At 35.2% G+C, this 17,477-nt stretch overlaps 1 protein-coding gene across 5 annotated transcripts in view; it reads right to left on the reverse strand.

The window, feature by feature from the left end:
* The window catches only part of ROCK2 (Rho associated coiled-coil containing protein kinase 2), a 122,315-nt gene that overhangs the window by 69,017 nt on the left and 35,821 nt on the right, over positions 1 to 17,477 (reverse strand). For 4 of the 5 annotated variants that reach the window (XR_006734622.1, XR_006734623.1, XM_045549044.1 and 1 more), the window contains exons 2-3: positions 15,771 to 15,852; positions 14,312 to 14,412 (exon numbers count right to left, since the gene is read on the reverse strand). Coding sequence is in view for 2 of the 5 variants with exons in the window: in XM_045549044.1 (XP_045405000.1) it covers positions 14,312 to 14,412; positions 15,771 to 15,852 (183 nt within the window). In the remaining 3 variants the exon portion in view is untranslated. Of the gene's footprint in view, positions 1 to 8,625; positions 8,767 to 14,311; positions 14,413 to 15,770; positions 15,853 to 17,477 lie in introns of those variants that run through there. The other variant, XR_006734624.1, reaches the window with a different exon arrangement.

The raw sequence follows: 17,477 nt of genomic DNA on the forward strand, positions 1-17,477 counted from the left end.
CAGTCCCTGACCCCACCTCTATCTAACCCAAGGACACAGCTCCTTATCCACTCAGCTGAAGTATAAAACTCCTCAAAGAGGCTTTGTCTCACCACCCTACCCAAAGTAGGAACTCATTGTTCTCTGCCTCAGAACCCCACCTGTTTTCTTCCTAGTAGATACCATAATTTGTAATTTTTTGATGTTGTTTCTTTGTATTTATTGTTTTCCATATTAGAATGTAAACTCAACAAGGGTGGGGATTATTCATGCCTATTTTGTTCTCCATCATATCCCTGGTACAAGTATAATGCCAGAATTGGCAATAAGAGACACTCACTAAGTATTTGACACATAAATTAATTTGTAAATTTTTTTACTTGATAACTGGCCAGACTATGAATTTTCAGTTTTAAAAAAGATTCAGCAGGTTTCTTGTTATCTTTTGTCAAATATTATCCATTTCTAGAGTCAATACTTTCATTGATGAAAATAAGGTAAACCAAAGATATGTTCATGTCTTCCCCAGACCTAACAGGGAAGAACCATCATATTTTACAGATCAGATACTATAACATACAAAATGCAATAAAATTTTAGAAAATCATAAAATGCAACTCTTTAATAAAGTTTTTTTCCCCAACAAAAACCAGGTAATAAGTCTTATTTGCTGAGTGTGTTTCAACAAATCACTAATAGAAAACACAGAAAAGTCCTGGGATGACACAAATAAATACAAATATTTATCACTCAGAATCATGAAGTTCTGGCTATGATGGAATAACTGGTACCAGCTAATCCTCCCATTGTAGACAACCATTGAAATGGCAAAATATATGAAGCAACTGTTTTCAGGTTTTGCAAAATAAGCAGCATAAGACTATAATCCTCGAGAAAAAAGAAACTTACCAAGTCAGCCCCATAATTGCCCCCAAACTCTGATTAAAGTCATTATCCCTACTAATGCACAGCGAGTGATTATCTAAGCAAAGCACAGTGGTCCTGCTGAGTTGAAGAGGCAGAGATCAGAGTTCAAGACAAATGAGGTAGCTAAATTACACTGGGCAGGAAACTGGAAAGTAAGGTGCTGTACAGAGGGAGGTCCCTAGAAGTCACATGTACGTACTTGGCTAAAGGCTGGTCTACCTAGAGAGAGTACTCCAAAGTTGACTATAGAGTAACTGCTATAGGGTTGATACCAGAACAGAAACACTACAGATTAAGTAGCATTGGAAGGAATGCTTATTAATTTCTTGGGCGTCCAGATGACACATCTTTTAAGAAAGAACCATGCTCTAAAGTAAGACCTACTCTAGCACTACGTAACAAAGCCTAATACCAAACCCTAAAGATCGAAGATGGAACAGAATTTAAAAGTTGAATACTACCAAGTTAAATGAACTTGGGAAATAGCTTGATCTTTCCACACATCTACAAAGTATAAAATTAAGCCTGCATGAGTTAAGGATGACCAGCAAGTAACCGGACAGCCTATTAGAATTGAAATCAACACTACTCAAAGAAAAATAACAAAATCCAGACTCTATACCATCCAAAAGGTACAATGTATAATTTGAAAATTACTAGAGAGGCAAAAAGGAAAATGTGACTCATCATCAAAGAAAAAAGTCTACAGAAAATGGTTCCAAAAGATGTTAGATTTAGCTGACAAACACTTTAAAATGCTCTTTTATTAAAATAAATAAGCTCAAAGAAACAAAGGAAAATATGTTAAGGAAATAAAAGAAAATATAGTCTTAATGAGTAAACAAGCAAATATCAACAGAAAAATGGAAACTACAAAAAACCAACTGGAAATTCTAGAACTGAGAAATACAATAATTGAAGTGAAAAATTCACCATTAGTGCACACATAATAGACAATGGAGATAAAAAGGAAGTCAGTAAACCTGAATACAGATCAATCTGAACAATAAAGACAAAAATGAATAAGTGAAAATGAACAGAGACTCAGGAGCCTCCAAGACAATTTTAAACAGCCTAAAATATGTATAAAAATAAATAGAGTAAACATTCCAGTTAATAAACAGAAATTATCAAAATTGATTAAAAAGCAAGACCTGAACTTAAATAGTTTAAATATAAGATCAAATGAGTTGGAAATAAATGGATGAAAAAGATATACTATGCAAATAGCAAGGATATGAAAGTTGGCATAGCAATATAAAGCAGACTTCAAGGCCAAGAGTATTACAAGAAATAAAGAGGGTAATTCATACAAAAGCAGTAAGTCATCAAGGAGGCATAAATATGTATGTATCTTTAATTAATAAGCTTGAAAATTTATAAAGCAAAAACAGAACTAAAAAGAAACAGACAAGTCCATAATTTCAGCTGGAAATTTTAACACTCCCATCTCAGTACTTGATAGAACAAGTACACAAAATATCAGTATGGACATAAACAAAATACAGCCCAGAATGAAAACTGTTTAACCAAATTGTAATTACAAAGATTATTATATTAATAGGTTATATCATTTCTCATTTTAAGATATTTTGAAATTTGAAGTATTTTGATACATTGTAACTTTATATGAAAAGAATCCTAAATGCAAAGTACCAAGCAAGTGATAAGAATCATAGGTTATATCCATCTTCTTTATTATAATAAATTACAAAGTTGGAATAACAATTACTTTGATTATATAGTATGATAAAATAATAATGACTTCACTTGTATAGCATAGGGTTATAAAACTTACAGAATGCTGAAAATAAACACACACGAAAGCAATACGTGTGTGGGGAGTGGGGAATTAGGGGATGAAGCTAGTCTTAAAACTAGAAATATCTTCCACAGCAGACAGACTTTTAATTGATTTGTGTTGAATTAGCAGATTACATCAAAGCAAATGATCATTCCAGCACTGTTGTTAAATCGAGTTTAAAATATGTTAACAATGTTGTTAAAAAGAAGTTACTAAGGTACACCCTCTTCTGTATATATTTATACTATTCTTCAAGCCTTCACTTACTCTAAGAACAAATCAAATTTTGAACATCTCCTAACTGCATTAGAGAAAGCAATCTATATAACATTAAGAGTCAATTAATTTATACAATATTATTACTTATGCTTGATTCAGAATATAAGAATAGTTTTAAAATTGTTGTAAAGTTACAAACTGAAGCTAAAAGATATTTCATCAGCTGGTAGAAAACAGCTAAATATTTACTTAAATATTTAAACCAGCAATGTTTACATATGAGATAACTAAATAAAAAAAACAAATAAACCTAGAAGAAAAAAGACATTCATTCAAATAAAAAGTCATACAAGATAGGTATAAAATGATTTCTGAATATGAGAAAAATGCTTATTGACTTCACTTTTGGTGATTCTTCATGTAAAACTGGTCCCCTCTCTGTCGTTCCACAGCACCTAAAATAATCTATTAGTGTATACATGCCTACTTCATAAGCTCCTTTAAGGAACAAAACACATACTTTGATTTGTGGGACTGTCTAGTGGTTGGCATAATGCCAAATTGTCTAATTCAACAAAATCATATCTATATCTGTATGATATGTATAAAACTTTAAATAAAGAAAGAATATTTTGGCTAGATGCTCTAGTTCATAAGGTCTGAATTTCATTTAAACTGCTTTGATAGGTCAGTTATTGGCTCATAACGTAAGAGCTAAGAACCACCAGATTGTGGTCTTTGACATAATTTGATCCACAGAGCAAACATTAAGAGACAATAGTCTTATTTATGCCAAATGTCTACACTATACCTTTAAAATTCATTAGCAGTAATGTTACAAAGTACCACAACAAAGTGCTGTTGCTTTAGGAAAGCTGGTTTCCATTGATCTTCCTGTGAAATGTCTACGTCTGAGTTACTCTATTATAATCTCCCTCAGCATCTCTGTAGACTTCCCTTTATTCTCCAGCTCTTTCCCCTCTATTCAATACAGATGGATAGACAGATGAACAGACAGTCAGATATAGCAACTATTCATTACCACACTGTACAGAGTAATGTTTAAAAGCATAGATTTAAATGTCAACAAATCTGGACAAAGTCCTAGCTGTTTATGAATGATATGGCCAGTTTATTTAATCTCTCTAAATTTCAGTGGCTTCATCTATACAATAATATCACAGAGTTGTTGCAAAGATAAAATGAGATAACTACAAGTACTTAGCACACAGAATATACTCAGTGAAAATGTTAGCTAACTCCACCTCATTCTATCATGAAGCATTACATGTGTTCCCCGTCACTAGTCTATCAGTACCTAAAGGACAAAAACATTACTCCTATTCCAATGTTTCTATTTGCATAGAAAAGACTAGATAAGTGCAAAAACACCATCTAATTGACTATACATATAAGGAAAAAAGAACAAAAAGATAAATAAAGGGTCAAAAAGTTAACAGTGGTTATGTCACAACTGATGAAATTTTGGGTGATTTTTATTTTCTTATTTTTATTTATTTGTACTTTCTACAGATAATATGTACTACTTTAAGAAAAAATAAAACACAAGTAGATGAGACATTCCTAAGTGTAGCTTAAGATATGCCTGAAAAATCCTAAAATGGACCTCCTGGACCCACTCACTTATGGACAAAAACTTTTGAAAATCATTCTACCCCAAACACCTCATTTGAAACTTTCATATTTACTTTTATTATCAAAAATTACATTATATATTTTTATAAGAAGATCCAATGCATCTATTTGATAGTCCTGGAGTAGCTATTGTTTCTACCACAGATGCAAGAAAAAAATGTCCTCACACTGTTGCAGCCAAGAATGAATGGAGAATACAGGAATTACAAAAACACAGAGGAAGGGAATAATTTTTGCAACTCAGAAATAATCCTATAAACAGTGAAGAGTGTTTTATTCCATAAAAGGAATAAAAAAGTTGAGTTTACATGAGAAGTATTGGAAAATCATATCTCCTACATCCCTGCCTTCTAAAGCCTGGTTTAAAACTAAATTAAAAGCCAGCCAGTGGATGCCCTGGAAACAACTTGAGCCCAGAAGTCAGGAAGGATCATAACCCATTCACTTCAATGAAAACTTTCCATATTCAAGGTTCTGTGCTATACAGGATATAAAAAGACAGAAAAATCCAATTCCAGATATAATCTAGTTGCACATATACACATTAGTTACCAATGTCTGGGTTGAGTTGACAAATGCCTACATGTCTCTCTGCTCCTCTACAGATATTCCTCTTCAACTATGTACTTGGCTAAAGAAGATACTCTTCCCAGATACTAGTGAACTATTTTAGATAAGCAGCTATGAATCCCTGGTGGAAATAGCAAAAATACTTGAAAGACACAGCTCCTGCCCTCAAAAAGTTTATAACATAATAGGAGGAATCAAAGAAGTCTACATATAAACGATAGCACAAAGCAAAATAAGGTAAATAAAATAATTATAATTAAAGGATACAGAGGAGACATCACACTCAGATAAAAGGTAGGGGCCGGCCGGGCGCGGTGGCTCATGCCTGTAATCCTAGCACTCTGGGAGGCCGAGGCGGGAGGATCGCTCAAGGTCAGGAGTTCGAGACCAGCCTGGGCAAGAGCGAGACCCCGTCTCTACTAAAAAAATAGAAAGAAATGACCTGGACAACTAAAAATATATAGAAAAAATTAGCTGGGCATGGTGGCACATGCCTGTAGTCCCAGCTACTCAGGAGGCTGAGGCAGGAAGATCACTTGAGCCCAGGAGTTTGAGGTTGCTGTAAGCGAGGCTGACGTCACAGCACTCTAGCCTGGGCAACAGAGCGAGACACTGTCTCAAAAAAAAAAAAAAAAAAAAAAAAAAGGTAGAGGCCAAGTACAGTGGCTCATGCCTATAATGCCAGCACTCTGGGAAGCCGAGGCAAGAGGATCACTCGAGCCCAGGAGTTCTAGACCAGCCTGAGCAACACAGTGAGACCCCACCTCTACAAACATTTTTTTTTTTTTAAATTAGCAGGGCATGGTGGCACACACCTGTAGTCCCAGGTACTTGGGAAGCTGAAGTGGGAGGATTACTTGAGACCAGGAGTTTGAGGTTACAGTAAGCTATAATCATGCCACTGCACTCCAGCCTGGGCGACACAGCAAGATCCCATCTCTTTAAAAAAAAAAAAAAAGAAAGGTAGAAAAAAAGAAGAGTAAACAGAATAAAGGGTTTTCTTTTAAAATGAGCAGTGAGAGACACAGAGTCAAACTATATGATTGAAGAAAGAGACAAGAAAACAACAAACAGCATGCTTTGAAATGAGTAGCCTGCCTACAATGAATAACACAGTGGAAGATAAGAGTTAAAAAGCTTAAAAAAAAAATTGGTGACATCTTACAAGAGGGCTTAGAGGGCCAGGATGAAGATTTCGTAGTTCATTTAGTAGGCAAAGGATCCATTAAATGCAGAGGATAGCTAATACAGTAAATGTACTTTAGAAGGGTCAATTTGGCAGCAGTTTGTATTAGATCAGATCTAGAATTCCCAGTCTTTAACTCAATATGAGGTAAAGAAATAAAGAAAACAGACAAAAACAAAACGTATGCTAGAAAAGCCTCACACTTGATTCTATTACACCTACACCAAGAATTGGGATAGGAGTGATACGTAAGAATGACATGAGAATGCAAGGATATATAGTATGGGGAAAACAGTCTGCCAAATAGTAATGTTGGCCCAACTGAGCTTGGATAACATGAACTTACAGAAGATTGAATATTGATATTTTCAATCTTCTTGATATTTTCTCCATTAGCACTTCACACCTAAGATCAACAGTAACAATAGTGAAACATTGTTAGCAGAAGTGGAAAAGAGAAGAACACAAAGCAGGTGTTCATATATGACTGGGTAATAAAAGGGTGGCTTGGAAGAAAGTGATGATAGTGAATACATGGTAAAAAAGTGGATAGATGGAGAAATATTATGAAGGCAGAAACAGCAAGACTTACTGAAAAATTAAATATAAGGAATGAAGGAAAGAAATCAATGATGACCCCTAACTTTCTGACTTGAGCAACTAAGCTGATTACGAGGAAGGTAAGAGAAGGAAAAGATTTGTGGAGGAAGAGCAAAATTAGAGACGTAATCAAACATCCTCATTTCACACATTTTATATGTCCATGACACATATTCATGGAGACATCAAATAAGCCACTGTGGATATAAGTTGGAGAGCAAAGTAGAAAGTTCTGAGCAATAGCTATAAATACAAGCCTTGCCAAAACATACATTGTATTTAAAGTCACAGGATGCTCAAGCTCACCTTGGGAGAGAATGCAAATAAAAGAAACAAGACTCTGGCCATTAGAAACTATTACACAATATTTAAAAGTCAGGTAGAGAATGAACCATGAAGGAAACTGAGAAGGAAGAGCCAGTAAAGTAAGAAAAAGTAGTTTCAAGAAATAAGGAGATCTGAATACTGGTAACAGTTTCATTGAGATGAGAGTGAAATACTATGCAGCCAATAAAAATACAGATGAAGTCTATATTTATTGACATGAAAGATAGTTATAACCATGTAACAAAGAGAACAGACTCTGGAATCCTCTGCCTAAATTCAAATTGCACTTCAACCACTTAGTAGCTAGATGAACTCTGGCAAGTTATTTATCCTATCTGTCTGAGTTGAATTTCCCCCTCTGTAAAATGGGCATAATAGTAATAATATCTACCTAGAAGGACTGCTGTGAAGATTGGTTACTATATTCAAATTCCTCAGAAGTCCAGCTAGCATGTTATAACTGCTATAAAAATGTGTGCTACTATTTGTTGTTGCATTAAAAAACACAAATTATAAAACCATGCATACAATATGAACTCTTAATATAGATATATTTAAGACACACATATTACACATATCTTTAGAAATGAAAATGCTTCCAGCCTGAGCAAGAGTGAGACCCCGTCTCTACTAAAAATAGAAAGAAATTATCTGGCCAACTAAAAATATATATACAAAAAAATTAGCCGGGCATGGTGGCTCATGCCTGTAGTCCCAGCTACTCGGGAGGCTGAGGCAGTAGGATCGCTTAAGCCCAGGAGTCTGAGGTTGCTGTGAGCTAGGCTGATGCCACAGCACTCACTCTAGCCCGGGCAACAAAGTGAGACTCTGTCTCAAAAAAAAAAAAAAAAAAAAAAAAGAAAATGCTAGAAAGCTATACATCAAATTAATAAGAGTAATTATCTCTCAGTTGTGGGACTACAGGTGAATTTAAAGATAAAATCACCTATGTCACAGAACTTTCATGATAGAAAATATAAAATAAATGTATATGTTCTCTGCAGGTAGGGGAAAAAAGATAATAGCCTAAGCAAATTTTGCATCATGGAATTTTAGAACTTTTCAATCTATAAGAAATTTCTTTTTAATACGAAGAAATCTATGCCCAAAGAAGTTAAATGACTTGACGCTTTCCTAATTCACATTTTCACATGCTATTCCCTCTATGTTTTGACTCCTGCCTCAACCTCAGCTCTCCATGTAGTTAATTCCTTTACATCTTAACTTAGGTGTCACTTTCTCACAGCAAGACCTTTCCTATCTCCCCAATCTGAATTAGGCACATCCCTCCATTATTCTCTCACATACTATGTTTTCCTTCACCGTATTTATCATAAATCAGAAATAGTAATTTTACTTGCTTAATCTTCATCTCCTCCACAGGACCACCACTTTCAGAAAGATAGAAACTGTTATTGTATCCTGAGAGACTAGAACAGCTCCTGGAACATAACAGACCCGAATTAAATATTTCATGGGTAGATGGATAAACAAACCATTATACATCTGACAATCAACTGCTAACATTTACTGAGCACTACTATATTCCAAGGGCTGTTCCACATCTTTATATGTATTGTCACATTTAATTCTTATAGTAAGTAACCCTGTGAGATATAAATGCTATTGTTATCTTCATTTAACAAATAAAGAACTAAGAGACAAAGAGATTAAAGTTAAGTCACAGCTAGTTACTGATGGAGGCGAAATTCAACTGCAAGTAATCTGACTCTAGTGCTCTTACATACAGTCATGTGTCCCTTAACAACAGGCATATGTTTTGAGTAATATGTCATTAGATGATTTTGCCATTGTGCAAACATCATAGAGCGAATTAGACACACTTAGATGATAAAGCCTACTACACACCTAGGTATAGCCTATTGCTCCTAGGCTACAAGCCTGTACACCATGTTACTGTTCTGAATACTGCCTCGATGGTGGAGGCGAACACAGATATTTATTACTGCACTTGCGCTCATTATGGCCGTCTCTGATAGGGGTCCATTAAAACCAATTTCTATGTTTCTTATGTATTTTCTTTATCTAATGTTCTTGGCATTGTGTTTATTAGCCAGTAACACAATGTAAGTATTTGTATATCTAAACATAAAAACAGTACAGTAAAAGTATGGTATAAAAGATTAAAAATGGTACACCTGTACAGGGCGCATACATGAATAAAGCCTGCAGGACTGGAATTGCTCTGAGTGAGTCACTGAGTGAGTGGTGAGTAAATGTGAAGGCCTAGGACATTACTGTACACTACTGTAGACTTTACAAATACTGTATACTTAGGCTATACTAAATTTATAAAAAAAAAATTTTTACTTCTTCAATAATAAATTAATCTTAGCTTACTGTAACTTTTAACTTTATAAACTTTTGACTCTTTTGCAATAACATTTAGCTTAAAACAGAAACACATTGTACACAGTACAAAAATATTTTTGCTTTATATCCTTATTTTATAAGCTTTTTTCTATTTTTAATTTTTTTTTTTTTACTTTTTAATTTTTTTGTTAATACTAAGACACAAACACAAGGCCTACACAGGGTCAAGATCATCAATGTCAGTGTCTTCTACCTCTACATCCTGTCCCACAAGAAGGTCTTCGAGGGTAATAACATCCATGGAGCTGTTATCTCTATACTAACAATGTCTTCTTCTGGAATACCTCCGACCTGAGGCTCTTCTTGAGGAAGTGTCACTCTTTTCAGAAATATGTCCATGGTGGTTTGCTCAGTTTGTTTAGTTTTTCATCATAGATTTGTGTAACTCATTGTGTTACTAACATTATGATAGCTATGATGTCACTAGGCAATAGGAATTTTTCAGCTCCATTATAGTCTTATGGGACCACTGTCATATATGTGGTCTGTCATTGACTAAAACATCACAATATGGCACTTGACTGTACTACGGTATACATGCTGTGACACACCAAAGTTACTTTCATAATAAGGATTCATCTGTAGAAACTGATTCACCCTATGGTAATATATTTTCACATGGAAAGACAAATTTGCACCAACTATTATAAAACTTTCTTCAAATGACTAGAAATCATAATCATAAAGATATGCTAAATGTAGAACATTCCCTACATATCTGCCATACTAATTTATTTACTGCATATGAATTAACTTTAAAAAGGCTATGAAAGAAGCACTTGGACTCCTCCTTTGCAAACTTATTCTTCTTTTAAAGAGTCTCTGCATAAAGTAACAGAACCAAGAACTCAAGCCAAAACAAACATGCCACAAACTCTTGGGCCAGGTCATCAGATTAATGAAATGTTAAAATATTTTTCATTTTAAAAAACATATTACTTTGTTTCTGCATATTTTGCGGCCAAAACAAATTTTGGGTTGAAAAATTAACGACAACAACAATAAAATAAAAGCCTTCTGTATCTGTCCATTCTCCTTTGTTTCCCTTTCCTTCAACATATTGAATTGTAATTATCAAAGTAACTTAGAACAGTGAATATCCTGCCATTAAAATATGACAAGTCAGGGTCTGTTATATTTCCTTCCAAAATTCAACTCCAAATTCTAGTGTCTTTTCTATAACTGCCCTGAATCATAAGTATGCAGAAACAATGCATCTGTTTCAAATATAAGCAGCATGCATCTATACACCGAACAGGAAATAATAACAGTTAACACTTCAGGAGCACTATAACCAGGCTTATTTGTTTTATTAATTCACTTAGTCTCCCACAATGACTCCCATAAGATAGATATTATTGTCTTTATTCTATAGGTTGTAACTCAAGAGAGAGAGATTCATGCCTATGGTCACCATGATCTTTAAGCTAGAAAATGGCAGAACTAGGATTCAACTACTTTATATTTTCCCTATCTTAAATGATCTTTCATAACTCAACTGTCCCATAATCTAAGCTCCTGCTCTCCCCATTAGAGTATCAAAATTCTAAAACGTGAAGCTTTACTATTTTCATTAAAAACCAAAAAACAAGCAAAAACCAAAAAAAAAAAAAAAAAAACAGTCAAACAATAACAAAACTTCATCACTTTCCAAGGCAGCCCTTTCCTCAGATCTGCTCCAAATTAACCTCTCAATTGTTTCAAGCATACCTCAGATGGTATTGTTTCAAGTCCCTGAGCACTCCACCCCTTGAGTACATTCTATTCATACGCCTTTTAAAACAGGGCAACGGGTTTCTGGTTCCACATGTAAGGAACCTGGAAGTCATCACTCCATCCTAACAACAAAGAAAAAGTTGAACAGACTAAAAAATCAATAATTCTTTTTGAATCCAAACGAGAGGTAAGGACACAGGACAAACCACTGTCCCAAGATTGGAGAAACAGAAAAGCAAACAGAGGAAGTCATGGTTACGGGATCAGAGAATCACAAGTGGAAACTGTCACGGGAACCAGTGTCAGGGTAGGAAAACCTGAACTATTGACAAATTGCTAGAGACTAAGTGTAGTCAAATCTGAGAATTAAAAACTCCAGGGGGACCCAGTCAGAGGGGAGCCCCCACACTTTTATGGGTTTTATATCTGGGAACTCAACCATATTCTCACAGTAAATTTCAGAGAAAAATCCCCTCATGCTTCCAGGAGGGTTAAAGGAAAAGGAACCATTTTGAAATATGCTAGAGGATTCTCTTAACAAGATCTACTCTCAGGAAAAACTATTTAACCAGAGCATATAGTAACTTGGGGAAGAGAAATATACAACTCTAGCCCACTCTAGTCATCCTGTCTCACCTAAGGGGGAGGTGGAAGAAAAAAGGGAGAAGCACTTTTGAAGTTCACAGTCCAGAGGCACAGGCTCACTAAAAAACTGAGACCTAATCACAGGACTGCAGAATGGGTCCCTCCTCCTTCCGAACCTTAGCACATTACTAATGGCCTATTTATAGAAGTTTCTTTTATCTAATACATCATATTCAGCTATCAAGGAAAACTTAAAAGGCATACAACAGGCAAAAAACACAATTTGAAGAAACAGCAAGCATCAGAAGCAAACATGGCAGGAATGCTGTAATTAACAGACCAGGAACTTAAAAGAGCAAAGATTATATTAGGGGCTCTAATGGATAAAGCACACAGCATGCAAGAAAAGAGTGGCAATGTAAGCAGAGAGATAGAAATCCTAAGGAGCAACTAAAAAGAAAAATGCTAGAGATTAAAAACACTCTAACAGAAATAAAGAGTGCCTTTGAGAGACTTATTAGTAGACTGGACGTAGCTGAGGAAAGAATCTCTGAGTTTTAGGATAAATCAATAGATACTGAAAAGCAAACAGAGGGAAGACTGAAAACATCAGAACAGAATGTCCAGGAACTACAAAAGGTGTAAAATATGTGTAATGGGAATACCAGAAGAAAATGAAAACACTGAAGGAATATTTGAAACAAATATTGAAAATTTCCCCAAATTAATGTCAAAAACCAAACCAAATATGCAGAAAGCTCAAAGAACACAGAGCAGGATAAATGGCCCCCCCAAAAAAACTACATCTGCATATACCATTTTCAAGCTACAGAAAATCAAACGTAAGGAAAAAAATCTGAAAGAAGCCAGAGAGAAAAAAGCCACTTTACCTGTACAAGAACAGATAAGAATTATATCTGACTTCTCAGAAACTACACATGCAAAATGAGAGTGGAGTAAAATATCTGAAGTGTTAAACTTAACTCCAGTGAGAATGGCCTTTATCAAAAAGTCCGGTAACAATAAATGTCGGCGTGGATGCGGAGAGACAGGGACACTCATACACTGCTGGTGGGACTGCAAACTAGTGCAACCTCTGTGGAAAGCAATATGGAGATACCTTAAACAGATACAAGTAGACCTACCCTTTGATCCAACAATTCCATTATTGGGCATCTACCCAAAAGAACAAAAGACATTCTATAAAAACGACATCTGCACCCAAATGTTTACAGTAGCACAATTCACAATTGCAAAGATGTGAAAACAACCCAAGTGATAATTTCTGGATTTTTGGCTCATCATCTAAAATCATCCTCATTGTACTTCAGGTTTAATTCATTTGCAAAATTATTCAACATGCCACTATTACCCCCATACAAGTCATTAATAAAATGTTTAACAGGAAAGGAGAGACACTGAAACTTGTCCTTGATGATCTCTGTCCAACATACCATCTGTGTTTTCGCCAGCCTTAGAATACAGTTAGTAAATTAGCTATAAAGCTGCTTATGTATATAATTAACTCAGTTGCCATTTTTCCATATTATCCTCAACTACATCAGATTTCTTTAAATATCTTAGGGATGTATATCACACCTATTGCACCACCCTGATATACAAGTCCAATAAACCTATCAAAGAAAGAAGCAATGAAAGAGAAGAAAGAAAAGGTTAGTCTGTCATGATCTGTTCTTAGAGAAACCCATGCTGCGTCAAAACGATCATTGCTTTTCTCAGTGCTCCCTCAAGAGGAATAAACACTGTAGTGTGAAGAATAGAATTTGACTCTAATTTAACTATAAAGACAATAATAGAGGAGTCTCATATAGTCAGGTGATAAAAACAGCAATATTATTATAGCTCCTCATTTAACAATATAAAGGTAATATTTATTGTTCACATTTAAAATATTTCAAGTTGGCACCACTTTGGCCTGCAAAGATAAATTTCAGATTTATTTTGTTATTAAAATTTCTTTGTTGGGTTTTTCATTAAATCTCAGTTCATTAAGCACATGTTATTATCTGAACATTCTAAATAAAAACACAATAGTTTTAGAGGAGTATTAACTGCTAGGCAAATCACATGTGAAGCCAAGTTGGCCTTATTCTCTAAGTCACAGTGTTTCAGAGGTGGAAGGGACCTGATATTTACATAACAATTGCTTCCTTTTATAGATGAGGACGTTGAGGCTCTCAGGGATGGAATGAATTGACCAAGATCACCAAGCTAACTTCTGGCATGTCTAGCCATAGAAAGTAGATCTACTCAGCTGCTATGGTTAATGTCTCACAAAACCATGATGTAAGAAAAGTAACAAGAACCAAAAAAAAATACTTTCTTACCAACTGAACTTCACCAAAAGCACCTCTTCCAATAACTTTTACAACATCATAGTCTTCTGCCTTCATCTGTAGACCTCTGATTTTTTTCACAATTTTCTCATCTACAATAAAAAGGTCACCATGTTTATAGTATCAATCATATTTCTAAGCAACGTTTTAAAATAATCACATTTGTAAACGAATTTTTATTTTAAGAAACTGGACTTCATTTTCAGCTAAATCTGTCAGTTTTTAAAGTCTGCTGTTTAAAAATGTAAGATTACGGGCCAGGGGCAGTGGCTCCCACAGCACTCTGGAAGGCCAAGGAGGGAGAACTGCTTGAGCTCAGGAGTTCAAGACCAGCCTGAGCAAGAGTGAGACCCATTTCTACTAAAAATAAAAAAATTAGCCGGAAGTCCTGGCGCCCACCTGGAGTCCCAGCTATTTGGGAGGCTGAAGCAGGAGGATCGCTTAAACCCAGGAGTTTGAGGGTGCGGTGAGCTATGATGACACCACCGCACTCTACCCATGGCAACAGGGTCAAACTCTGTCTCAAAAAAAAAGGGGGGGGGGATTGAACCTCCCTCCTCACTCATGAAGAAAAAAGAAATCTAAGATACACATTAACCTTACATCAAAGAGCTAAACCTCTCTATAACCAGTTTATTAACAAACATAAAGGAACACTACTGACTAGCAAAAAGTAGCAGTTAAAGCTATTCTGTTTCTGACTCTGTTGCTTGGCAAGTCAGACGACAGCTGACACAGTGATGACCCAAGCAATCCTGGTGTGCATTCTGAATCATGGCAGAAAGTTGCCATGAAATTCCCTCCAAGGCTAATCTTTGTAATGAATCTTGATAGCCTACTTCTCTAAAAAGTGGTAATTGTATATTGTATATATACTAACTACAGACAAGATTGTTTAATTGGGAAAACAGTCTCTGGCAATTTCTAATTAAAGAGCTTACTGTGGTGATACGATTGTTTTGAGAATTTCTTAGTCTTAGAATTCAATTTCATTTACTTCTTCACCTGAACATCAATAATGGCAAATATTAAGGGTTACCACACATATGGTAACAATTGTTATCACATTATTTTTCATTAACTAGACTGAAATGTCCACATTTACAGAAACAGAAAGCTTTATTAAGTCTCTAGTTAGTATTAAGTCTTAGAGTTGTAAATCTTAATTTAAAACTTCTCTTGAAAGTGCTATAAATAACCTGCCCTAAAATAGTAAATAGTCTTAATAATTTATTACAAAATTTTTAATTTTACCTACTTTATATATTGCAATTTAGTTCTGCAATTTTGCCTTAAATTCCAAGTAAATCAAATGGTAAACTAAAAAAACTTAAGTTTAATAAGTTAGACTTTACAGTTACTAAGTTTATAGGCTAGTAATATTAATCAAACATAAATCTCTTGTCAAAAACATAGTTATGGAACAAATATGAAGCTCAAACATACTTACATCTATTCAAGAAATTATCTATATTCTTGTTTTTCCTCAAAGCAGGAAAATCCAAATCAAGGACCAAGGAGTTTAAGCCATCCTGTTAAAAAATAAAAAGAGACAAAAGACAGTTTTCACAATTACCAAGTATTCAAATTTTATCATATGTTGTTCTTGCTAGAAAAATGCCAATCCACTTTGACATAATATTGCCCAGAAACTCCATACCCAACAGCTGTATCTAGTTTCCTAATCTCTGCCACAGAATATTAGGATTGACCCTATTGTGTTTTTCTTTGTCCTTTTAGCCAACCAAAAAATGCCATTTAAAAATATGTATCTAGCCAGGTGCAGTGGCTCACACCTGTAATCCTAGCTCTTTGGGAAGCTGAGGCGGGAAGATCATTTCAGCTCAGGAGTTCAAGACCAGCCTGAGTAAGACTCCGTCTCTACTAAAAAAAATAGAAAGAAATTAGCTGGACATCTAAAAATATATATAGAAAAAATTAGCCGGGCATGGTGGCACATGCCTGTAGTCCCAGCTACTCGGGAGGCTGAGGCAGAAAGATTGTTTGAGCCCAGGAGTTTGAGGTTGCTGTGAGCTAGGGTGACACCACAGCACTCACTCTAGCCCGGGCAACAGAGTGAGACTCTGCTCAAAAAAAAAAAATGTATCGATTATTATTTTTGTGAGTCAGATGTCTTTTCTCTCTTCAAATGGCCAGTAAAACTTCACCAGCCTTTTGACTTTAAGAAATACACCTACACTAAGTTCCCACTCATTATACAAGCATTAATTTTGTGCCTAGTGCACACAAAGAACAGAAAATCCAAAAATAAATATGACATTACCCTTAACCCCTCAGAGCTTGGTCTCAAAACTGAATGTCTTCTAAAAGCAATCCCAATACAAGGATTTCTATTTTCTTCTCTAAGTTTCCTGTACTTCCCAGATTTTCTACAATGAGCATGCATTAAATTTTATAATCAAAATAGGAAAAAGTAAATATATATAACTTGGTGAGGGTGAAAAAAACTAATCAGAAAGTAACTAAATCTCAAATTACGCAAGTGACATGCTTGTGAAGGTAACAGTATTTCTAAAACACTATATTGCATATATTGTCTCATCCTCAAGTAACTCTAACGAGGGCAGGAGGAAACAATCTCATTTTAAATGTGAAGAAACAAAAGTAAGACATGGAAAAATTAAGTGACTTTGATTTGTCCAAGGTCACACTTTTAGAAAATGACAGTAGCAGAATACTACCTAAACCTTACAAGTTCGAGTATATTTAACTCATCCCCCTAGACTCAATGATCAAATTGACAACATGCTAAAAGAAATAATGGGGGCTTGGAAGGGTAAAGGAAGCTGGAGGATTGCAGAAAATAAAACAGCAATTCAGAAAAATCCTTTGGGGGACGTGGATAGGAGGAAAATGTGGAGGAAATTACATGAAATTTAGAAAGGTAAGCTGGGTGTGCTGACTTTGAATTGAATATTTTTCCTTGCAGGAAGTAGTCCAAAGCCTGGAAGAAGTAGTAGTCAGTTGGTGCAAGGTCTGGTGCATATGGTGGATAACAGAGAGTTTCCAAGTCCACCTTCTGTAGTTTGAGCAGCGATATTTGTGTGACAGGTAGCCGAGCTTGTTGAGCATTGTCTTGCAAGAGGATATGCCTGTCTGTATGGACCAAACTCAGCTGCTTAATCACAAGCATCCT

The sequence above is a fragment of the Lemur catta genome, chromosome 4 (genome assembly GCF_020740605.2).
Source record: "Lemur catta isolate mLemCat1 chromosome 4, mLemCat1.pri, whole genome shotgun sequence".
Lineage (NCBI taxonomy): Eukaryota > Metazoa > Chordata > Mammalia > Primates > Lemuridae > Lemur > Lemur catta.